This window comes from Macaca nemestrina, chromosome 8 (assembly GCF_043159975.1).
Source record: "Macaca nemestrina isolate mMacNem1 chromosome 8, mMacNem.hap1, whole genome shotgun sequence".
NCBI classification, from domain to species: Eukaryota; Metazoa; Chordata; class Mammalia; order Primates; family Cercopithecidae; genus Macaca; species Macaca nemestrina.
Genome location: NC_092132.1, coordinates 123,311,344 through 123,337,072, shown reverse-complemented (window position 1 = coordinate 123,337,072; position 25,729 = coordinate 123,311,344). Strand labels below are relative to the sequence as shown.

Genomic DNA, 25,729 nt, shown 5'->3' with positions numbered 1-25,729 from the left:
TTCAAGGGAAAAATACCACTTCTTAAAATTTATGTTTCCCCAATGCAGTGTGCTTGGCACATAGGCACTTAAACATATTGTTGAATGAATGTTGAATCCTAGGTTCTATGAAATTTTAATTTACTTATTTTTCATGTTCTGTATCTAAATTAAGTCAATGTAGTGGTTTTGTACTCTCTTTGTTCATAAGAATCACTTTTCAAACTTAAAAAAAATGTAGGTAACCAACCCCCAACCTTGAAAATTCTGATTTAACAGGCGTGGGGTGGCACCTGGCATTGGTGACTTCTCACAGGTGATTCTGATGTATAGCCAGGGTTGGAAACCACAGTACCTTTGATTAGTTGCCACTAGTGAGTTTGATTTATTACAAAAACCAAAAACTTGGATAAGTCAGAGTTTATTTCCTAGAAAGTGTAAATATAGAATTAGTCAAAAGCTGATAGCACTTTTTTTTGTTCTTAAAAATATTTTAAGCCTCAGTATAGTGAGAGGCTCATCTCTACAAAGAATTTTTTAAAAAATTGGCCGAGCCTGGTGGTGCATGCCTGTAGTCCAAGCTACTTGGGACGCTGAGGTAGGGGGATTGTTTGAGCCTGGGAGATGGAGGCTGTGGTGAGCCGAGATTACACTACTGCACTCCATCCTGGGCAACAGAGCGAGACCATGCCTCAAAAAAGAATTTTTTTTTCTTCTTGGTGGTTAGGCTCAACTATCCAAGAATTGCAATCGTGGCTCCTCTTGCAAATGCCCCTATTTCACACTTTCAGTTGACCTAACCAAATTTAATTTTTCAATATCATATGATCTTGTTATATAATTATGTATTGAAATAATTCCAGATAGGTTAGGTTTTCAAATTGCAACGTCTCGTTTAACGGTTACTTTCATATAACTGTAGGAAAGCATTTGATAATTTTTCCAACAATATAATGAAAACAAACTTGTATCTTTTTTGGTATGTGTTAAAACCAACAACAGAATGAGGGCAGCAATTAACATTTCATTAAATATATTAGCAACGAGTACATTTATGAGCTCCTAAACTCCCTTATTGACATACTATATTTTTTGCCTTTAATGGACAATTAATTTGATATGTTTCCTATTAGGTTGTGTGAAGTTCTTGTGAATATTTCACTTTGAATTAAGAATAACTACCCTATATATAAATTTCATGGTTGTATTGCAAAAGCTAGGGTCTATGTCTATAGTGGTCTGGGTACGTTTTTACTGTTTGCTTTGTTTCTGTGATAGTGTTAAATGAATAATAAGCTTAAGTATTTAAACAAATACTTAATACTTTTGACAAGTAGTTAAAACTCTATTTTTATTTTTTTGTAATGGGTGAATTTTGAACACTGCAATTATTAGAGCAGTGTACTTTGCTTATGATGGATGAAAATGTTCTCTGGTTGACTCAGTGTTGAATAAAAAGGGATAAATTAAATAAAAATTATTTTTGAAATATTTTCCTTTGCCTTTTGTTGCGGGAAATTGTACAATGCTTGCAAAAATGAATATACGCAGGATGTTATTTGTACAGCAGTCTGACATTTAGCTAATCAGATTCCTCATTTTTCAGTAAATGTTAAATTACTTAAGTAGTCTGGATTTTTAACAGAAAGAGCAAACATAGTTTTATAGGGAGACTCCTTACCAACCAGACTTTTAACTTAAGTGAATGTTGGCAAAAGCTTGTCTAAACTGATTTTGAGGGATAAGGTTTAGCTCCATTAAAAGCTACTTTGTCAAACCTGTAACTAAAGCTTTTAAAAAAAGGAAAGTTTTAAAGTAAAAGAGACCATCATCTCTGTTTCAACCTATTTAATTTAAAATCTGAGCTGAAGTAGGAGTATTGCTTCCACCCAGGAGTTCGAGACCAGCCTGGGCAACAGTGTGAGACCCCATCTCTGAAAAAAAAAAATGAGCTAAGCATGGTACCTGTTATAGTCCTACTTACGAAAGAAAGAGAGAGAGAAGGAATGAAGGGAGGAAGGAAGGAAGGAAGGAAGGAGGGAAAAATCAATCAGTCACTCAGGTTTAGTTTCAAAAGCCAAAATAATTATAGTGATAGTATTGAATTTTTTCCAGCCACTCAGTAGTACCCAGAGAATTTTGATACAAATAACTGACTTTGCCCCTATGTTTAGTAGGTTTTTTTTTTTTTGGCTTTCTTTCTCCTCCACACTGTCTTAAGACTGTTGTAACTTGTAATGTCAATGAATTGTAATTGTTTATTTGCATGTCTGTCTCCTCTTTTAGAATTGTGAACTCCTCAGGTCATGGATTGTATTTTATTAGTCTTTTTATTGCTAGAAAAGTGTTTGGATAATAATAGATATTTATTAACCATAATAGGAGTAGTAGCAATTTTTCTGTGTGTGTGCCAGGCCCTATTTTAGCATTTTATGTGAATGATATAATTTAATCTTTAGAGCATCTAGAAAATGTTAGGTACTATTATTGTCCACATTTTACTTGTGAGAGGACTGAGACTTGGAAAGCTTAAGTAACTTGCTTAAGGTAATACACATGACAGGTGGTGGAGCCAAGTTCTGCATCTGGGCAGTCTGACTTTAGAGCTTTTTAATCATCCTCCTCTTAGTGTCTGAACATTATTAATGCTCAGAGAAGTATCAAAGAATGATCATACTCATTGAAGGAAAAACTTATTCTTATGTATCAATTTGTTAATTGAGGGCAAAAGCACGACTGTTACTACTTTGAAAAATCTGAAGACATTGTTCTGACATGCATTACAACACACTGTTGATTCTGCTTCAGTGTGTGTGTCTGGTGTGGGGGCAGAGCAGAGAGGCTTCTACAGGAAGAAAGAACAAATTACGTTTCTTCTTACCTACGTTGTACATCATGTGATTTAGCTCTTCCCATACCATTTTACATTAGAAAATGTGGCTGTCCTCCTGTGCTCTGATACTGGCATTTCAGAGGACTCTTTGCAATATGATGTGTGGCAATGCAGTTAATTTCAGTAGAAATTTGCTGGCTCTTTTTATCTCTTTTAATAGCTAATGCATGAGACAAAATTGAAGGTATTACCAAAGAGAAATGCAGGTGGATAGTTTTGGAGACAAAGTCGCAGTAAGCAATTCATCTCTCCAAGGAATAGTGATGAAAGCTGAGATCCAATAAATGTCTTCTTTGGATTAATACATAAATATTTCCTTTTAAAATTCTTAAGCCTTTTATTCATATATCTCCCCTCTCCCTATTTCCAATAATGATTTTTTGTCTTAATATGATGGTATTTATGCTTCTGTTTTTATAGGAACCAAATACTTTGATTTTGGTTATTTGTTCTCCTTCGGAGATGTAGATGAGTTTATTTTTTCCTTTTAAGCTTTATGTTTTCCTTTACGTGTTTTTCTTTTTTATAGGTATCACACTCATTGCTGTGGATGAGGCTCACTGTATTTCTGAGTGGGGGCATGATTTTAGGAATTCATTCAGGAAGTTGGGCTCCCTAAAGACAGCACTCCCAATGGTAAGCTTTGCCAAGTCTGATGTCCCGAAATTACATTCTTACTAAGGAGAGCATTCAGGATTGGGGAGTGGTAAAAAAGCTGGAGACTTCGCTATAAAAGAGCAAATGGATAATGTGAAAAGAGAACTATTTTTAAAAAAATTCTGAAGTTGGCATATAATCTATTGAGGAATACAGTAGAACAAGACTTGACAAACCTTTTCTGAAAGGACCAGGTAATAAATATTTCAAGCTTTATAGGCCACATGTAGTCTGTATCACATATTCCTCTCTCTCTCTCTTTTTTCTTTTAGTAAACCTTTAAAAATGTAAAGGGTTACGTTTTTCACTGGTGGGCCATAACAAAACAGGCTGTGGGCCATATTTGTCCAAATGTCTTCTCAGTGATCTTTCATCCATATATCCTTTTACTCTAGGATGCTGTGAAATCCCGGTTACCCCTTATTGTATCACATTGAAAACCTAAAGTTTGAACTATTCTACAGAGATTTTATTAAAGATTTCAGTATTAGAATTTCCCTTTCTTCCCTATTATAAAAAATAGCAAATTTTGACCAGGCGCCGGGACTCACGCCTGTAATCCCAGCACTTTGGGCCAAGGTGGGCGGATCACCTTGAGGTCACCTGAGGTCAGGAGTTCGAAGCCAGCCTGGTCAACGTGGTGAAACCCTGTCTCTACTAAAAATACAAAAATTATCTGGGTGTGGTGGCAGGTGCCTGTAATCCCAGCTACTCGGGAGGCTGAAGCAGGAGAACCGCTTCAACTCAGGAGGCGGAGGTTGCAGTGAGCCAAGATCGTGCCATTGCACTCCAGCCTGGGCGACAAGAGTGAAACTCTGTCTCCAAAAAACAAAACAAAACAAATTTTTACATGAATATTCTACATGATTGGCATATTTACATGAATGGTTTAAAAACCCACAGTACTAGCACTGTTTTATTTTTTATTTTGAAAATTGTAAATTCACAAGAAGTTGTAAAACAAAAACAAAAACAAAAAAAAACGTATAGCGAGGTCCTATGTACCTTTCACCCAGTTTCCTGAACAGTATCATCTTGCATGACTATAGTACAGTATCAAAACTAGGAATATGACATTTGTACAGTATCTACAGTTTATTCTTATTTCTCCAGTTTTGTAAGTATTCTTTTGCATGGTGTGTGTATTGTTCTATACAGTTTAATCTCATGTACATTTGTGTAACTACCACTGCAGTCAGGATACCAAATGTTCCCTTACCACAAAGCTCCCTGGAGCTGTTCTTCCCACCCCTGGCGCTAGCCACTGGCAACCACAAATCTGGTCTCACTCTCTAAAATTTTATTTCAAGAATGTTATATACATGGAATCATGCAATTTGTCACCTTTTGGAATTAGTTTTTTTCACTCAACATAATTACCTTGAGATCCATTCAAGTTGTTTGTGGTCATGTGTTGCTTAACAACAGGGATATGTTCTGAGAAATGTGTTCTTAGGACATTTCGTGGTTATCTGAACATGCACTTACACAAACTTGCATGATAAAGCTTACTGCATACCTAGGCTGTATGGTAGAGCCTATTGCTCCTAGGCTGTAAACCTATCCAGCATGTTACTGTAATGAATACTGCAGGCAATTGTAATACAATGGTAAGTATTTGTGTATCTAAACATATCTAATGTAGAAAAGGCACAGTAAAAATACAGTATAAAAGATAAAAGATGGTATACCTGTATAGGGTGCTTCCTGCAAATGGAGCTTGTAGGATTGGAAGTTGCTCTGAGTGAGTGAGTGGGTGGTGAGTGAATGTGAAGGCCTAGGACATTACTCTACACTTACTGTAGGCTTTATACATATTGTACACTTAGTCTACACTAAATTTATTTTAAATTGTTCTTTAAAAATTTTCTTCCTTTAATAATAAATTAATCTCAACTTACTGTAATTTTGATTCATAAACCTAAAACACTTTTTGACTTTGGACTCTTGTAATAACTCTTCGATTAAAACATAAACACATTGTACGGCTCTACAAAATTTTTTCTTCCTTGATTAATGCATTCCATAAGCCTTTATTTTAAAATTTTATTTTTATTTTTTAAACTTTTTTGTTAAAAACTAAAATACAAACACACATATCAGCCTAGACCTACACAGGGTCAGGATCATCAGTATTGCTGTCTTCCACCTCCACATCTTGTCCCACTGGAAGTTCTTTAGGGGCAGTAACACTCGTGGAGCTGTCATCTGTGATAACAATGCCTTCTCCTAGATACCTCCTGAAGGACCTGCTTGAGGCTGTTTTACAGTTGACTTTAGAAAATGAATATGTAGAAGGAGTATACTCTAAAATAATGGAAAAGGGTATAGGTAAATATGTGAACCAGTAACATACTTGTTTATTATTCATCAAGTTATATACTGTACATAATTGTATGTGCAATACTTTTTAATGACTGGCAGGACAGTAGGTTTATTGATAGCAGCATCACTACAAACGTGAGCAGTGCCTTGTGCTAAGACATTATGGCGGCTATGACATCACCTGGTGATAGGAATTTTTCAGCTTCATTATAATCTTATGGGACCACTGTTCCACATGTGGTCTGTCATTGACAGAAATGCCATTAAGTACCACGTGACTGTTTTTCGGAAGTCTGTTCCTTTTTATTGTTACAGAGTATTCCATGGTATGGTTGTACTACAGTTTAACTGTTCACCTGTTGAAGAACTTTTGGGTTGTTTTCCAGTTTTTGACTATTATGAATAAAGATGCTATGAACATTTGTGTGTATCTCAAAAGTTCTTCAATAGGTGAATGGCTAAACAACCTGAAAATATAAAAGTTTTCATTTCTCTGGGATAAATGGCCAGGAGTGTATTTTTAGTTTTTAAGGAATTGCCAAACTGTTTTCCAAAGTGGCTATAGCATTTTACATTCCTGTCAGCAGTGTGTGAATGATCTAGTTATCCTTGCCACCGTTTGTTGTTGCAACTGTTTTTTATTTTAGCCATTTTGATAGGTGTCGAGTGGTATCTCACTTTTAATTTGCATTTCTCTCGTGGCTAATGATGTTGAATGTCTTTTCATATGCTAATTTGCCTCCGGTGAAATTCCTTATATAATTGGAGTGCTTGTTTTTTTCTGTTGAGTTTTAAGAGTTTAAAAACTACATTGTAGAAACGAGTCCTTGGTCAGATACGTGGTTTCAAATATTTCTTTCATTTTGTAGCTTGTCTTTTCATTCTTTTTATCATGTCTTTCACAGAGTACATATTTTACATTTTAGTGAAATCCAGTTTATCATTTTTTCGTTTATGGATTGTGCTCTTCACCTAGCCCTAGATCCTGAAGATTTTCTCCTATGGTTCTTTCCTAAAATTGTTACAGTTTTATGTTTTAGGTCTGTGATCCATTTTGAGTTAAATTTTGTATAAGATGTGAGGTTTAAGTCAAGGTTCATTGTTTTCCCAATAGATGTTAAATTACTGCAGACCCTTTGTTGAACAGGCTGCCCTTCCCTTGTTAAATTGCATTTGCCCCTTTGTTGCAAGTCATTTGGGTGTATTTGTCTAGGTCTATTTCTGGGTTCTCTAGCCTGTTATATTAATTTTGAATGAATAAATAAAGTTGACTTATGTTTAAGTTTTCTTGGTAGTAGTGAGGCAGTGGTGCCTTCTGAGCCCAGGATTTCCCAGTTTTGTGAGTAAACTGTGTTAGAAATTGTTTGTTATTCTTTTGGTAGATTGTCTAGTTCAATTTCATTACTCATTAATCTTGCTTATAGATAGCAAATTGAGAGGAATCTCAAAAATAGTGTCTTTTGTTAGCTTATCTCACAGAGTTTAGTTGGAGCAGATATTAAAACAGAACAAACCAAAAAGAAATTAAATATACTAGTTAGCAAGTTTATATTGAGGGAAAATCAAGCCATGTGAATTGAGCTCCAGTGATGTGGCTGACCTTGGGTCAGATTTTTGTATCATGGTTCAACAAGGTAGCTATTAAAATCTTCATACTACTTCTTGAAATAATTCTTCAGTAGTCACATAGGACAGCACACACTCCTGGATTTCTTCTTTCCTTACTGTCTCTTTATTCTCAGTCTCCTGTTTCTTCTCATCTCCCTGCCCTTTTAATGTTGGCCTTCCAGAAACCTTAGTCTTTGGACCTACCTTTGTGCTCATTTTCTTGGTCATTTCACCTAATATACAATTTTATTTTATTTTATTTATTTTTTTATTTTTGACATAGAGTTTCACTCTTGTTGCCCAGGCTGGAGTGCAATGGCGTGATCTCAGCTCACTGCAACCTCTGCCTCTAGGGTTCGAGTGATTCTCCTGCCTCAGCCTCCCGAGTAGCTGGGATTACAGGCAGGCACCACCATGCCCAGCTAATTTTTGTATTTTTAGTAGAGATGGTGTTTCACCATAGTGGCCAGGCTGGTCTCGAACTCCTGACCTCAGGTGATCCACTTGCCTTGGCCTTCCAAAGTGCTGGGATTACAGATGTGAGCCACCACGCCCAGCCTGCAGTTTTAAATACCAAGCCTATGCTGAGAACTCCCAAATTTTTATCTCCATCATAGACTGATATCAGCAGTATATGAGTGATCCAGTTGTTTTTGCCTCTTTGCCAGCATTTGGTGTTGTCACTATTTGTTCATTTTAGCTATTTAGTAGAATATATGTACATATATGTGTGTACACACAGGCACACATCTATGTAACTACTCAACATGCCTCTGGTGAGATGACCAAAAGGTGTCTCAAACTTAACCTCTTCCTAACTGACTTCTGCGTAGCACTCCAGATCTGCTCTTTCCTCACTCTTCTCCATCTTGTTTAACAGCAACTCCATTGGCCAAAATTTTGGAATTTTCCTCAATTTTTTCTCTTTTTCTCACACTCCACTGTTTATTTAAACAGTAAGGAAATCTCGTGAGGTCTTCAGAATATATGCAGGATTAAATCATTTCTCTCTCGATCCCTGTCATTCCCCAGGTAAAAGCCACCATCTCCTTAGAGCCTCCTGCTTTCACTCTTCCCATCCCTCATTCTGTTTCAACACAGCGTCCAGAGTGATACTTTAAAAATGAAGTCAGATAGATCATGTCTTCTGCTCAGAACCACCTAGTAGCATGCCATTTCCCTCTAAATAAAGGCAAAAGCCCCTTCCATTTTCTCTCTGACCTCATTCTCTCCTCCTTGTCTCCTCATTCACCGGATTCAGCCACATCACCCTCTTTGTTTTTCTTTGGACATTCCAGGCATGCTCCAGCGCCTGGGCTTTGTGCCTGCTGCTTCCTTTCCCTGAATACGTTTCCCCCACATTATCTGTGCAATGTTCTCCCCTACTTCTCTCAGATGTTTTGCATTTAGGCCTTCTGGGCTGCCATATTTGAAATATCAGATTAGTTCCCCCTCCCCCATCATTCAACATTACTCCTGAACCTTTGCTTTTTTAAAAATAGCACTATCACTGTTTAACTTATTGTGTTATATTTTGTTAATTTTCTGTGAGTTCTTCTTCACTGGAATATTCTTTGTAGGGAGGAGTTTTTGACTGTTGGTTTATAAAATCTAGAACAATACCTGGCTTATAGGAGGTGCTCAATATATAACGGGGTGAATGAATGAATGAATTCTGATGAGAAAGCTGAGAATTAGTAAAGTGACTTTCCAAAACAGGTAGTGGGCAGTATAGAGTTGGGCCATAAATAGCTACACCATACAAGCAAATGATTTGAAAGAGGCATAAAATGTAATTTCTGCCCTCAAGTAGCTCATAGTTCAGTAAAGGAGTCTAGATTCATACCTATAACAGTAGAAGTAATAGTACCAAACAAAATATGGTATTATGAAGTGGTACAAATAATACAAAAAGATGAACAGTGTTAGTAGTACATGTTTAGAAGGGATTTCTGTGGTGAAAGTCGCTAGGCACAGTGCACCTGGAGGACTGATTTCCATTAATTTAGAATGGTTTAAAATAAGCTTTTGGAAACTAGGAAGATTACTTTCTGTAATCCTTTCCTAGGCCTTTGATTCTAGAAGGATTGTGTTAAAGGAGTTTTAAATATTTTATACAGTTCTTAAACATTTTTTAGCTTGAATTAAATCTTGTATTATGTCTGGCCATGGATGTCACTGGATCATTTTCATGTCTTGGGAGGATTAATAAAGCACGTTCCTTCTGTTGGGCCTCCAGTGCAGGGAGCGTGTTGGCCGAGCAATGGCTGAGAAAACCTTTTTCCCCTGGTGTTTTCAAGAACCCTCTTTATTAGCTAAATGGTGAGACATGCCACCTGGTGGTTATAGCACTGTCATTTTTTTTCACTGTTCTTGGTGCTTTTTTTCTTCTTCTGATTCCAGTTATACTAGGATAACTACTATAAACCTAGAATGTTTCACACCATATTATTTCAATAAGTTCAAAAACAGCAGAGATGACTAAGCTGTGTGGCACAAAGATTCCTATTTGGAGGGAATCAGACAAAGTGGGTGTTGAGAAAGAACAGGCAGGCAGAAAGCTTTGCATCAGTCTTAAAGCTATTTACATTTCAGGTAAGAGGAACTGTGAAGTCCATGAGACATGTGGGGTTTTTCTGTTACTTTCTCCCCAGTACCTATTACAAAGATCAGCACATAGTAGGTACTCAGTAACTATTTAGAATGAGTGCGTGAATGAATGAAGTATGTGTGATGTTATGGAGTACAAAGTTAGAATTAGCAACATGACCTGAATTTAGAAGCAGGTGGAATACTTACACTTTTCTCAATCTGTGGGGACTACACCATTGAAGTATATGTCTAAGATCTTCCTAAATTTATAGTCATAAATCTGTTACTATAAATTTAGGAAGATTAATTTATATTTGGTTGTTTGATTTAGCAAAACTTGCTGCCTGTTAAAAAGAAATTAAGACCTGTCAAAGAATACATTTTGTGAGTTAAGAACTAAGTGACAGTATAATTTATTACCCGAAATAGTTTGCTTCTGAAAATTAAAGAGTTCAAGCTGTTAATAATTATGCCATGACTGCAGGCATAAACTGGGAATGTCCCGGCAAATGAGGATGTATTGTCACCCTTCTCATAGCCTGACTGTGTGTTGTTTTTAAGCTTCACTCTAGTTTATATATTTTAAATGTCATAAAATGCCACATACTTACAAGAGAAAAGGTCCTATTCATTGCTGAAGTGGAAGTTTATCATTAATTTTTAATATATTCTATTACTTTATTTTCTAATTCCAGAAGCAACATTCTGAGCTATATCTTTCTAGAATGTTGAGGCAAAAGAGTAAATTTATAGTGATTTTCACCGTTACCAGATTGCTGGAATAGGGAATTTCTGGTAGCAAGATGGGTCTAACACATCATACAGCCCTCTCCATCTCATTTTTTTTTTTTTTTTTTTTGCTGAAAGAGCAGCCCTTGCAAATGTCAGTTGCAAATCGGGGAGTAGTACTCATGTCTCTGAAGTTCTTATATAGAATTCTTTTTTTTTATTTTAATGACAATATTTGTAAAAGTTGAAACTTTTTGAGCGCTTAGTATATTTGATGCATTACAGCACTTTGCATGTTTTATCTCACTTGATATTCATAACTTTATGAGATGGCACTGTTATTGTAGCCATTTTATAGATGAGGAAACTGAAGCTTAGAGAGTTAAATAAAGAGCTCAAAAATCTCACATCTAGTAAGTGGCAAAAACAGGATTTCAACTCAAACAATCTGATTCCAAAACAGATTTTTTCCACTGTGGTGCCATTGTTTTGCCTGGTTTTTCTGTTAACTTCTTAAAGATACGTCATGTTTCATGCTTACTTCCTCATTTTCATAAATATATTACCTGCCCACTTATACATTATATTGCTTAGAAACAAACCCAACCCTCTTTTCTTATGGACTGTATCCTGAAAATCACTGTTTTTAATATGCAATTAAACAAGTATTTTATTAGTGCATTTATATAAATTATTTGACCAAAACACTTAAACTGGTGAAAGTGCTTTACTATGAGAGTGAGAATGTGCATGTTCTAAGAACCTCTAATTTTTAAACTTCCCTTAGTTTCAGTCTTATATTTGTTAAAACCTATGTGTTAACACGAATATACCCATGTTGGGGGTTGATTAGAGAAACCAACCTCTTTGTAGATTAGCTTGTTCCTCTTTAAGTTGCTAGGCAGGCACTGTAAATTCAGAGAACAATCTGATTTTAAGCCACAAACCAATGAAATTAATTTTGGGGTTGCCTTTTCAAATAGTGTCACAAAATTTAAGGATAAAGAATGCAAAAATGATGCTAATTACCTTGTCACATTCGTTTTGATTTAATTTTTTTAATTTGAAAAAACCTACTCTCAAACTTAATTGATTTTTTTTTTAATGTGAGTTTGGAGATTGAGTTTTTATTTCAGTAAAGTTATAGTGATTGAAAAAGTAGTTTATAATTTTTAATAAAGTGATCTTGTTTTAATTTTGAGTCATATTCTAGAATTGCTTCTTTGCAAATTGGTAAATTGCACATACATTTCCACTTATATACAAGATAATTGTGATAGTTGGTTTGTAAAATAGATGCAGTGCATCTGAAGAGCTATTTTATGAGAATATTGTTTCCTGTATCTGTCATGAGCCAAAAAGAATATTTTTAAGAAAGTTATATTCTTGGTGATAGAATAGCTGATAATTTAGAAACAGCTGTAAGACAGTCCACTTTTTCTGATTATGAAACAATACCATAGTTACATGTAATTTCCTATAATAGGATAAAAATATGAGATCTAGTTTTAGGGGATTTCTGGAAGATGACATATTCGTGTTTTTCCTGATAACTGCTGAGTGTCCTGCTCTGTCTGCTAATCCAGTCAAGAAGTCTTTGCTAGCAATCAATTAATCATACATGTTTCATTTATACATATTTCCTATATATAGTATGTTATTGATTATCTCAGTACCACTGAAGAGAGGTTATCTGGGTCATTGGAGCTTTGCTTCTAGATTTGTGAAGACATAAACCTATATATTTAAAATAGGAGGCCAAAAAAAAAAAAAAGACCATTGCTTTATGTAGTTAGATTTTCAGTGAGAGTTTATAATTTGTAATTATCCATTAATCAAATATAAGGCATAATTTACTTCCTGCTTATATCAGCACCATTTCAAATGTAATAAATGTTAAAAAATAATAAATGGAGAAGTAGATAGCTAATAGGTAGGCTTAATTTAATAAGACAAGGTAAATTGCATTTGGAAACCTCATGGATTTAATGTTTTATTTAAATGATTTCTGATTTTTAAAAAGTAAATATTGTATCCAGGAGCCTGAGAAACAAGTTAGTAGGGAGATTTTTTTCTTTACAAAAAATTTTACAGTTGCGTCTTTGACATTGTACTTCTGACTGTTGTCCTACCAGTCTCTTTGTAAGAAAGCAATACACATGTCGGGAATGAGTGGGCTCTTACCTTTTTAAAATAACAGTTTTACATCATTCAGGTTCCAATTGTTGCACTTACTGCCACTGCAACTTCTTCAATCCGGGAAGACATTGTACGTTGCTTAAATCTGAGAAATCCTCAGATCATCTGTACTGGTTTTGATCGACCAAACCTGTATTTAGAAGTTAGGCGAAAAACAGGGAATATCCTTCAGGATCTGCAGCCATTTCTTGTCAAAACAACAAGGTAAGGATTTAATGGTTGATGAATTTTGGTAATGATTTCCTTTTTTTTTTTTTTTTTTAACAAGTTATGTATTTTACAGTTTTCTTCTAATGCATATTTAACGTATTTCAAATTCCACCTAGTTTTGGTTCAAGTCAAGCATGATGTTATATAATCAACTCAGTGGTTGAGAATAGTCTATTTTTAAAAGCAGAAACTAATTCTTCTAATATCTTAATACCCCATTCTGTTGCTTAAACAGGGCGAATACTGTTTATTTTTGTTTTTAAAATTTTTATTTATTTATTTATAGAGACAAGGTCTCACTGTTGTCCAGGCTGGAGTGCAGTGGTGTGATCACAACCCTGCAGCCTCAAACTCCTGGGTTCAAGCAGTCCTCCTGCCTCAGTCTCCCAAGTAGCTGGAACTACAGGCTCGCACCACCATGCCTGGCTAGGACATATACTCTTAATGATTGACAAGTAAACAAGCAAACATAAAATGACTCTTTCATCTGAATTCTGCCTAGTTTACTAATTACATGACTTCAGTCTTAAGGAGCTTGGAAAAGGTTATCTTACAAACACATTGGAGCCTGTATTGTGTTCCAAGGACTATTGTAGGCGCTTTATATAAATGATCTAATTTAATCCCTATAACTACTCATCAGTGAGTTACCTATTATTTTCATTTTACTGATGAGGAAACTGACATTAGTACTTTTTTTCTGTTTATTTTGTTTAAAGGCATTTTAAATATGTATGTTAAGAAATTTTCAAAAGCCTTTATTTTACTTTTTATGAGCCTTTATTTACTATTTGAGACAGCGCCTTTCTCTGTCACTCAGGTTGAATGCAGTGGCGCAATCCCGACTCACTACAACCTCCACCTCCTGGGTTCAAGCTATTCTCCTGCCTCAGTCTCCCAAGTAGCTGAAATTGCAGGTGTGCGCCACCATGCCAGGCTAATTTTTGTATTTTTTAGTGGAGACGGGGTTTCACCATGGTGTCCAGGCTGATCTCAAACTCCTGACCTCAAGTGATCCACCTGTGTTGGCCTCCCAAAGTGCTGGAATTACAGTTGTTGGTTACTGCACCCGGCCAGTTTATAATTTTAAACATTAAAATAAATGCTTCTTGTCCAGTCATGGTGTGTCACACCCATAATCCCAGCACTTTGGGAGGCAGACGTGGGAGGATCACTTGAGACCAGGAGTTTGAGACCAGCCTGGGCAACATGGTGAATCCCTGTCTCTACAAAAAATATGAAAATTAGCTGGGCATGGTGGTGTATGCCTGTAGTCCCAGCTATTTGGGAGGCTGAGGTGGGAGGATCATTTGAGCCCAGGATGTTGGGGCTGCAGTGAGCTGAGATCACATCACTGTACTCCAGGCTGGGTGACAGAGCAAGACCCCATCTCAAAAAAAAAAAAAAAGAAAAAAAAAGAAAAACTTCTTCTACAAATACAAACACAAAACAAGCATAGACAAATAGAGTTTAAAGAACATCATGGGTGTTTTCCTGTAAAGGGAAGATTGATGCTAGGCTAAGAAAATCCTGGAGTTATTCTTGAGGACCTTAAGGAATAATTTAAATGTAGGATTTGCTCCTGGCTTTCTTGTCCTGTATTCAAAATAAAACAAGAATGGATTGAATATATTCTGAGTGTTCTGGCTGTTCTAGTGCTCTCTGAAGTGAGTACTCATTATGTTTCACTTCCCTTTCATCCTAAAGAGGAAAAGTTCTTTTGAAGAAGGCTATTTGTCCTAGGTTAGTCTCCACAGTCAGATCATTATCTCCTCCTAATCTTTGATCCTGTTCAGTCTCTATGGCACTTTCCCTTATAATAACACTCTCCTTTTTAAAGCGATTTACCTTTTTTGGTGTGTAATATTGTTCTGTTTTTCTGGCATCGTGGTCCTCTTATAATATCCTATGCAAATGTTTCTTTCTCACTGTTTTTCATGTTGACTCTGCTAATTGAGGTCTTTGTTACTCTTTAGCCCAGACTATTATAATTTCTCCAAAGATATCCCCTCTCCCTGGTGCTCCTTGTTGCTTTCAATGCACAGTTTACAAATTATTGTCTGCGTACAAATTGTTGACTGCGAACACATCCTTCAGTCTGGAACACCTTTCTGGACCTCTTTACTAGGAAATAAAGAGCAGACTCAGTGTAACATTCAACACTATCAAAGATCTTGGTATTTAGTATGAAATTTTTTTTTGAAGCAGATCAAGAAAGATTTTTATACCCATTTTTAATCCTCCAAGAAGACTTAGGACAGCCAGAAACCATTGAGAGTCAGAACACTTTCTACAGATCTTAGGTGAACAGAAACTTTCCTTTTAATGAGCAGTGAGATAGAGGGTAATTAAGGCTTCAGAACATTGTCTGTTATTTCCATCTTCTTCCCTTACTTTAACTCTGCCAAATTCCTGTAATTTGTTTATCAGTATTCATGTTTTTTTAATCCATTGAGCTAAGGTGTTTCTTAAACTAACCCTATTTTGTTAAAATCTTAATTATAATATATTCATAATACATATAAGTGAGATAGATGAATCTCTCATATAATTTAGTGGTTAGATTAGATTAGAATTTTCTCCCCTCAGAAAATTAAGAGGAAATAACAGTCTTTAGCCAAATCACTTGGCAAAGTAATGACTCCTTTTGTAATAGGAATTTTTACTCTTTTGATTTATCTGTTACATAAGTTCAAATTTTTACATATTTTCCACCTTTTTTAAAAAAGAGTGGTATATAGTCAATATCAATTTGAACAACACTTGCATATAAACTGAAAAGGACTCCAATTTTCCAATTCCATTCCTCAGTTGTGATCACTGTTGGTATTTTGGCATTTAGTTATGTAGACTTCCTTTCTCTGACTCTCCTGCTGTGCATATATACAGTTGTAGTTTTTTTGTTGTTGTTAAGTTGATACAGAAATAGTTGCATACTATACCCATTATTTCTGCAATTTTTTTTTTCATTTAAAGTATCTTTGCTCTCTTTACTATATTTCAATATATTGCCTTTTCTTAAATTAAAGTCTTACTATATAGGATATTACAATATCTAGGTTTTGGTGAGTAGTTTTTTCTTCTTTGAAAACAGGTTTGTAAAATAAGATTTTTTTTTTTTTTTGATATGGAGTCTTGCTCTGTTGCCCAGGCTGGAATGCAGTGGCGGGAACTTGGCTCACTGCAGCCTCTGCCTCCTGGGTTCCAGCAATTCTCCTGCCTCGACCTCCTGGGTAGCTGGGATTACAGGCGCATGACACCATGCCCTGCTAATTTTTGTATTTTTAGTAGAGACAGGGTTTCACCATGTTGGCCAGGCTGTTCTCGAACTTCTGAGCTCAGGTGATTCACCCGCCTTGGCATCCCAAAGTGCTGGGATTACAGGTGTGAGCCACTGTGCCCGGCCTTAAAATAAGATTTTTATACACTAAAAAAAACTTGTATTTTTTCACTCCATTAAGTAGTTTACTGTGAATTTTTGATATTGAAGCCCATTCGGTTGCTGTCAAAAATAGATTTGAGCAGTTTATTCAGTATGACTCTTGTAGTGAAATTATTGCCGTTTTTCCTCTGCTTAAGTTTTCAGTGGCTTTTGCCATAGTCCTTAAAGGTTTTACAATTTTTTTAATGTTTAATTTTTAAATGTTTGCTTAATATTTCACCGTATGAATATAGATAATGATGAACATTTAGATTACTTTTTACTATTATAGTGTTGCAGTAAATATTTGTTTGCATTTATCTTTTGGCCAATAAGCAAATATTTTTGTAAATTAGAATCCTAAAATTGAAATTGGATCAAAAGTTATATGCAATTGAAATTAAATAACTTTTCCTAAATCTAAAATACTGTAGTCTTTTTTATATTGTCAGCATAAATGAATGCAGCTATGTAAATGAATATTTTTAGGCATTAAGTAAAATATTCCATGGAAATTGAACTTTTAAGTTGTTTATACTTCTATGGAAATTGTTTACACTTTTAATAAAGAAGCACAAGTTTCTACAAAATACATTCTAATAGATGTTTTCTATAACATTCAGTCTCAAGATTACTAGTAAATACTTCTTTGAACTGTAAATGCAATCTTTCAATATTATAAGAAAGCTCTTGCTTTAGTAAACATTTAGAAACTCAACTTTATTATCATGAGAGAATAAGAACATTGTAACAAGTTTTATGCATACTCCTTTGTAAACTCTCACCAGACTAATTGTTAATCTGGTGCCTTGCATTCCCCAAAGTATTTGTGTCTGTTGTTTAAAAGTTTTTATCAAGGTTTCAGCTAAAACAAATAAATTTGCTTCTGGTTTTAGCTTTAATTTGAACTGAAACTGTCAAAACGTGAGTTTTGGGGACTTCACACCATTCATTTGGACATTTGATTCTCTATAGTGTTTTAAATTTTCATGCACTTAAATATATAATTATTTTTGATAGGCTTTCTTCCTTTAGTCTTTTCTTTAGAAAGTAGAAAAATTAAATAAGATAAAACCCAAACTGGTCTGAAGCATATATACAATATATATGTTTGCTGTTTTGTTCTTCTTTTTCTTTAGTTCCCACTGGGAATTTGAAGGTCCGACAATCATCTACTGTCCTTCTAGAAAAATGACAGAACAAGTTACAGCTGAACTTAGGAAACTGAATCTATCCTGTGAAACATACCATGCGGGCATGAGTTTTAGCAGAAGGAGAGACGTTCATCATAGGTTTGTGAGAGATGAAATTCAGGTATGAGGATCAATCATCATTGCTCTCCATTGTTCATAGTGGAAGTAGATATTTCTCAAATGTTTATTTACCAGATCTTTATTGAATACTTTCTTTGTGTTGAACATAAAGCAGTCCCTCTGATAAGTGTGGGAGAACAAACTTGCAGATTGGTGTAAATAGCAATCTGTACCTAGTGCTTAGGTGCACAGAGGAGGGAGGAATAGCTCTGTCAGGGTAGTTGTGTAATGGGGGTGGTCCATCCAGGAAAAATCAGTTAGAGTCCAAACATGTAAACAGAAGTTTTTAAGTATGCCAGACCTGTAGGTGATGAGGGGAAAGGAATTGGTCATAGAATTCCAGGAAGAAGGACTAACAGGTGCAAAGACACTTTGATATGAGAACACATACTGGGCTCAGGAAATTGTGACTGGTTTGGAATGGTTGGAGGGAAACAGAATGTGGGGTAGGAATGGCACAAAGAGGCAGGGTAGAACAGTTGGAGACTTGAGAGAACAGTTGAGTGGGTTGGTTGGCCAGGTTATAGATGGCTTTAACACTTGCAAAGAAGCAGTCTGGGCTTAGTATCATATACCTGCTAGTTTTCCCTGACTACTTTAGCCTTAGAATTTTTAGTTTAAATACAATTTTATGTAATAGGTAAAACAGATTAAAGTAGAATAACTCTGGCTGAAGTTAATTTGAGGGAAAAGGAGGTCCAAGAGTCTCCAGACCTTGAAGACACTGCCTATTGGGATCTTATAATCCTTGGAGTGCCGAAGAATCATTTGAAGATTATCATGATGTATTACTCTGTGTTTTTAAACAAGGTAATGGGATTATAGAAACATGAGACTGGCAGCAATAAGTTGGATTGATTTGAAGAAGAGACACTGAAGAAGGGAGAGGGTATCGATGCAGTTATTGTGAAATTCTATAGTTCCTGTCCTGATTGGAGTGGCTCAGTGGGTGTCATAGAGGATTTATTTTGGAGGATTTAAGTTCAAGGCACATGAGTAGGTTTAAGTCAACAACTTGACACTGTCAATATGAAATCCTCACTCTGTCACTATAAGTCCGGGTAAGAGCCTTCCCCTGAAGTTAAGAATTTAAAGTCAGCTCTCGCATTTTCTGTCCCACCGGTCATCCATTTCCTCTCTATCCATCTCTCTTTCTGATATCTAGTTGTTATCCACGCTTAGCTAATGTTGTTGAAAAGCTTAAGCATGGTTCATGTTCACTGTCTCTAAAGTTCACTACACATAGTCATACTGTAATGCATACCCGCCTGAAAGCATCTAGTCTCTCTTTCCCTTCTTTCCAAAGATAGGAATACCATTCACAGCGGTTTAGAATAGAAATTTTATCCAAATTCTTCAGTGTTTATATTTTTGTTCTGTTATTTCAGTGTCTTGAATATTGTCAAATAACATTTATTAGCTGCTATTGCTACTACTGAATCTTAATCAGTCTTCAAGCCATTAACTGACCAATGGTTTCTTCTATCTTAATGTATTAGTAATTATTCATTTAAAGTAAAACATCTCCCAGAACATGAAAGAGTACAATCTTTATTCATGTTACGTTGTGACAGGAGACTTCGTTGGATGCGCCTGATTTTCCTGCCAATACACAGCTTCATTAAACCATTAATGCTTTGAAAAATGGCTTAGGAAACTTCACAGTGATCATTTTCTGGAAGAGTACATGTGTGTATATGTCATGGTATTTTCCCTTTCTGTGGCAGGATTCCACAAATTTTTTTCCACATTACGAAAATTTAAAAATTGATACTGTTTTTTTCTCCCTACGTGGATATCAGATACTCTGTTTTATCTGACAGCTGGCCCAATGTACTCCTACTTGGCCGTTATAAAGAATTCAGAAGCTTCATATTTGCATTAAAAGTTCTCAAACACTTTGTAAAGATGATGAAAATACGTTTCATCATCTATCTAGAAAGGTCAGGTGTTCCTGCAATTGATTACTTGCTACCGAGAATTGAATACCTACTGAATGCATAATGTAGAGAATTCTAGATGTTCACTTTGGTGTGTTTTTACAGTTGCTATAATACCTTAGTGTGGGTCTAAAAGTGGAGGTGACCCCGTAGCTCTTAATGTCTTAGACTGAGTGATGCTTAGAATCTTAGATTTTCTAATTTTAGAAAAAAGTATACTTTTCTTATTTTTGTAACCAGTTCCAACCACATTTGCATGCAGATAGGCGTTTTTAGTCTTAACCATTCATTTTTACTTTTACTCCTCACTTTTATTAGTTTTGTGTCTTTTTGTATTTAATTTCCCCTTTCAAGATGCCTTGAGTCCTTTCTTTTTAGGAATGATGTTGTGAATAAATTAGTTGATAAAATATCTTTACACCTGAGAGTTTATAAGGATAGTTTGAAAATCATGTCTGTAAAATAGGTGTATCTCACCTAAAAATAATATTATATAATTAAAATTAGAATTATTATTTTGTTGCTTATTGACCCTTAAATATAACAAAATTACTGAGTCTCATACAGCCAGAGCTTTTACTTAGTATGACACTCATTTCTATATTTACTTTTTTCTCATGTTTGTCATACTTTCTTTTACTTATTCAGCATTTCCTCCTTTCCTCCCTCCTTTCTTTTCTTCTTTCCTTCTTTTTTCTTCCTTTCGTATTCCTGGTCCACTTAGCATGTAATCCTTCTTTATGAAATGGCATACAAATAGGTCTACTGTGCTTATAGTGAAAAGCTTCAAGGCCTCATGTCTTTCCCACTTCTATTTCCAACTCCCAACCTTTTTAGCTGATTCTTTTGGTACTTTACCACTATATCGTGCCATAGTTTACATACATGGCTCCTATTTAATTTTTTGTTTATTTGTGTGTTAGTTGTAGGCATTATCTATCGACTCCTCTCTCTGAAAGATGAAAGGTTAGCTCTCTTTCACATTCTTTACTGCCCTTTTTTCTTACCTTGTCCATGTATTTCTAACCCCCTTTCCTCCTAATATGTTTATATCATGATTTTGGCTAGATCAGTGTATACGATTTACATAATTATTACTCTGTAAATGCTTTTTATAATCCCTGAGCCATGTAGTATATTATGGCTATTTTTTTCTTATCTATTTGTATTTTTATTGTTAATACCTAAGAAAAAAATTTCTATGTCTTCTCACTAATTCTTCCCTAAAATTTCCCACAAAGGTGTAAATTTACCTCAGTATATTCATAGATATGAGACATTCTATCAATTTTACCCTCTTAAAGATGCAGAGATAATGCATCATGTTTCATCCCACCATCTTTAATGAGAAACTTCCATCTTAGGTTAATATTAGAGAATGTTAAGATGCTCTGCAATCAGGTAAGGACACTTGCAACTTCGCTATAATGCAAAAGTTTTCTTTAATACAATAAATATTTTGAGGCTCTTTTGTGTCTTGTGTTCATAGAAGTTCAGATAAACCACTTTATTTATTATTTTTTATAGAGAGTGAACAGAAACCTCATTTCTAGTCACCATTCCTTAATCTGTAAATCAGGCAGGTAGATAATCTATAAATGATAGTCGAAATCACATTAAATTCCATTTTGTACCAGGGACTTAAGTTAATGAACAAATTACTTTTCCAAAAAGGTATAAATGTAAGGTTTTCATTCCACTAAATATGTTTGTCAAACTGTGTTGTGATTTATTCTCAGTGTGTCATAGCTACCATAGCTTTTGGAATGGGCATTAATAAAGCTGACATCCGCCAAGTCATTCATTACGGTGCTCCTAAGGAAATGGAATCATATTATCAGGAGATTGGTAGAGCTGGTCGTGATGGACTTCAAAGTTCTTGTCATATCCTCTGGGCTCCTGCAGACATTAACTTAAATAGGTAAAAAAGCATTTATTGTTTTTACTCTTGCAGATTTCTTTCTTTCCATATAAACCTTGAAAGTGTTAGAGGCTATTTCCAGTATTCCAAGTAATTTGTGAGTGCATTTAAAGTAAAAAAAAAAAAAGAAAAAAATAAACCTCCCCAAATCCAGAGGACATGGAGGAAGAACATTTGTGGTAAGAGTTGCCACTTGGAGGAGATGAGCTAATTTCAGCATGCCTTAGTGTGAGGAATTAACTAAATCAGGACAATACTTGGGCCTGTAACAGAGATCCTATGGAATACTTTCCTACCATTGTGCATTAATGAACAAGTTCTTTTCCCCTTCTCAGATCCTGTCAAGTTGCCATGTCTTCAGCCATAGTTACTTCAGCTACCACTGATTTTGTTACTGATTCTTTCTTCCCATGCTTCAGTGGTGATTATTCCAGAGGACTTCTCTCAATCCCTGTTTGACTCTTGTTACTATTTGTTTCCTTGGTTAGTTCCGTGAGACCATTAACAGTTCTCCTTGACTGTGTGTGACTCATTGTGTTGCACTGTACTGATAGACTGCCATAAATCAATATTAAGTGTTCAATATCTAAGTACAGGAGAGCCATGCTACTTAAGTACTCAACAAGTAGTTTGTTGGCGCTTAAGTTCTATGACATTTTTATTGTAAAGGAAAACATTATCTTGAAAAGATTTCTGGGCAGCATTTACCAACTTTGTTCCTTCATCCATAGGAAAAAGAATCTCAGGAGAAAAACCTATACATGGTAACCAGTGGGGCTGCCAAGCTGATGAAGTATTTTCAGAGTACACCTTTGTGTAGCTGAATACGTTGAGATCTTGAATGGACATATTAGCTTATTTTAGTAAAATGATCAGAGAGTGCCTCCCAGTACAGTTTTTGTTTTTATGCATTATTAAACAATGTGTTTTTGAGTGTCCACTGTGTTCCATGAACTATGCTGTGTGTGGGAGATATAACAGTAAAGAAAAGCAAAGTACCTGCTTCCACAGAATTCAGTATAATGGGAATGGTAGTTCTTTAGAGAATCACATAACTATGGATACATAGGCTTCATTTTACTGTTCTCCTTTTGTGTTTGAAAATGTTAACAATCAAAAGTTTTTAAAAAAGGAATCATGCAACATATTTAAAATTATAATTGTGTTAAGTGTTATGAAGGGGAAATTGTATTGAGTAGTAAGAATATATAATGTTGTGTGGTATTTCCCAAGTTAAAAAGTTCAGATAAGGCTTCTTTGTGGAAGTGATGGTTCAGATCTGAAAGAAGAATAGGAATTAATTAGGTAAAAATGTTTGATGCAAATTTTAAGGTTTTCCTTCTGAGTAGTCAGTAGCTTTTCCTTAATATAGAAGATGACAAAACTATCCTTTTTTTGTACAGAACAATTCTTGTTTTCCTTTAGACAGTTGTATCTGTCAAGCTTCTTATGAACTAATTTAAATAATTGGGATAGAACACAGCTGTGCATGTTACTATTAAATATGGAATATATCAAACATAAGTTGATTCCTACCAGTTCTGATTTTGTGTATTTTGTTAAAGGTACTGAGGACATTAATATCCAGTTTTATACTGTGCGTTTGAAGGTTCATCAATAAATACAATTCTTGTTTCTCTGGGTCTTAAAAGATATTTTAAATGGTTATCTCATTAAGATTTAATAGGAAGTAACAGTGATTCAAATCAAATAGTGGTGCCAGAAACCCAGACTTGAATTTTGAGTACAGACAGGTTACCCTTTACATCAATCCTGAGGAAACTAAAACTACAGGATTAATCAGGATAAGAAAGAATTGAGCAAGGATTCAGGAGGGCTCTGTATCATCCTGGTGACAACTCTTCTAGAAAAAACTAGAAAGTCTAAGAATAAATGAAGTTGCTGGTTCTCACCTGGAAAGGTCAGTTACTCAGAAAATTTTTAGACTCTATCTTATGCCATAATTCTTATCACTGAGAGAAGAAACTTGTCCAGTCATCATGTAATCTTCATGTAAATTTATATTTTTAATTGCAGAATTCATACCACAGGCAAAGTCCCAATGTCTGCATTTGTTGTTACCTTAAATAGTCAAACCCCAAAGTTATTGTAATCTTTTTTTAAGAGAGAATAATTTGCAAAATGATCTCGGTCCAATAGATCTTTCACTGGATCCAAATGATTTCCATGAATGATTTAGAATTTTTCTTATTTTCAAATTGTCTTTTTCTGTGGAATACCGGACTTATTTTTGTAGTCCCAAAAGAAGAATACGTATTTATTTATTTATTTGTTTTAAGAGTTATAGTTTTGTTTTCTCAAATTTGTCCTGACACTGATGAGATTAGTTAAATGTAGGTCATCTGAACCAAATACAGGGAAGGATCCAGTTCTGAGAGTGTGGGCGTTTGTTTTCTTGTTTTTTTTCTATAGGAGGGAAACGAGGTGAACAAAACAAATAAAATAAAGCAAAAAAGAACTGATTTTTATTCCTTGAGGTAGAAAGAATGAGATTACAGTGGGCCCCCTTACCTGCATTTTCACTTTCTGTAGTTTTAGTTACACCCACGTCCAAAATGTTAAATAGAAAATTCCAGAAATAATTAAATCAGTTTAATTATTTCTTTTAAAGTTTTAAATCAGTGGTGGTTTTGAGTAGTGTAATGAAATTTTGTGCCATCCTACTCAATCAGCTTCGACTCCCTTAGAATCATCCCTTTGTCCGGTGCATTCACGTTGTATTTACTCCCTGTCTGTTAGTCACTTGTTGCAGTATTGCAGTGTTTGTGTTCAAGTAACGCCTATTTTACTTAAGAATGGCCCCAGGGCCGGGCGTGGTGGCTCAAGCCTGTAATCCCAGCACTTTGGGAGGCCGAGACGGGCGGATCACGAGGTCAGGAGATCGAGACCATCCTGGCGAACACGGTGAAACTCCGTCTCTACTAAAAAAAATACAAAAAACTAGCCGGGCGAGGTGGCGGGCGCCTGTAGTCCCAGCTACTCGGGAGGCCGAGGCAGGAGAATGGCGTAAACCCGGGAGGCGGAGCTTGCAGTGAGCTGAGATCCGGCCACTGCACTCCAGCCCGGGCTACAGAGCGAGACTCTGCCTCAAAAAAAAAAAAAAAAAAAAAAAGAATGGCCCCAAAGCACAAGAGTACTGTGCCTAATTTATAAATTAAACTTTTTCATAGGTATATACATATAGGAAAAAACATAATACATACAGGATTTGGTACTATTCTGTGGCTTCAGGCATCCACTGGAGGTCTTGGAATGTATCCCTTGTGAATAAGGAGGAACTGTATATGGTTAACCTAGGAGCTAGAGTCAACAGTTGGAAGAGACTTTGGGGATAATTACATGGAAGGGCATGGTGGCTGGTGGTTTCAGATGACAAGAATGTTTTTGAATAACGGATCATTTGTGTCTTCAGACTTTCCAGAACTCCTTGAGAATTATACAGAGGTATTTAATCAGTCAGAAGGTTGAATAGTCAAATTATTAGTGAGCGAAGTTTATTTTGATGGGGATTTTACTAATGCTGTCCCTTAGATATTACAAGTAAATCATTGCTTTCTTTTGAAATATCTGAAACCTAGTTAACATGGACTTTTTTCTTGCAAAGATATGCAAAGCTGTTTGGGAGATTGTTGTCATCTGATATTTGCTATTCATGGGCTCTCTTCACAGAAGACTAGAAATTAACAGAGTCACGATGAATTATGGCAGCATTGACTTTAAAAAACACAAACACCTCTTTAATGTTATTTAACAATTTTGAATAAATTTGATATGGCAAACAAATCAGTTATAATTGATTGAGAAAGGAACTTAATTCTAATACTTTACTGGTGTCCCATAATAACCCATAATACTAAGAGACAGTTTTGGAGGGCAAGAAGTCCTGAAGAGCTGATAGAGATAAAGGTCAAATTTGAGCTT

At 35.4% G+C, this 25,729-nt stretch overlaps 1 protein-coding gene across 12 annotated transcripts in view; it reads left to right on the top strand.

Moving 5' to 3' along the window:
- Positions 1–25,729, top strand: part of LOC105481956 (WRN RecQ like helicase) — a 139,230-nt gene that overhangs the window by 64,424 nt on the left and 49,077 nt on the right. For all 12 annotated transcript variants that reach the window (XR_011607121.1, XR_011607122.1, XM_011741746.3 and 9 more), the window contains 4 exons: positions 3,402–3,508; positions 12,999–13,186; positions 17,753–17,927; positions 21,606–21,787. Coding sequence is in view for 10 of the 12 variants with exons in the window: in XM_011741746.3 (XP_011740048.2) it covers positions 3,402–3,508; positions 12,999–13,186; positions 17,753–17,927; positions 21,606–21,787 (652 nt within the window). In the remaining 2 variants the exon portion in view is untranslated. The remainder of the gene's footprint in view (positions 1–3,401; positions 3,509–12,998; positions 13,187–17,752; positions 17,928–21,605; positions 21,788–25,729) is intronic.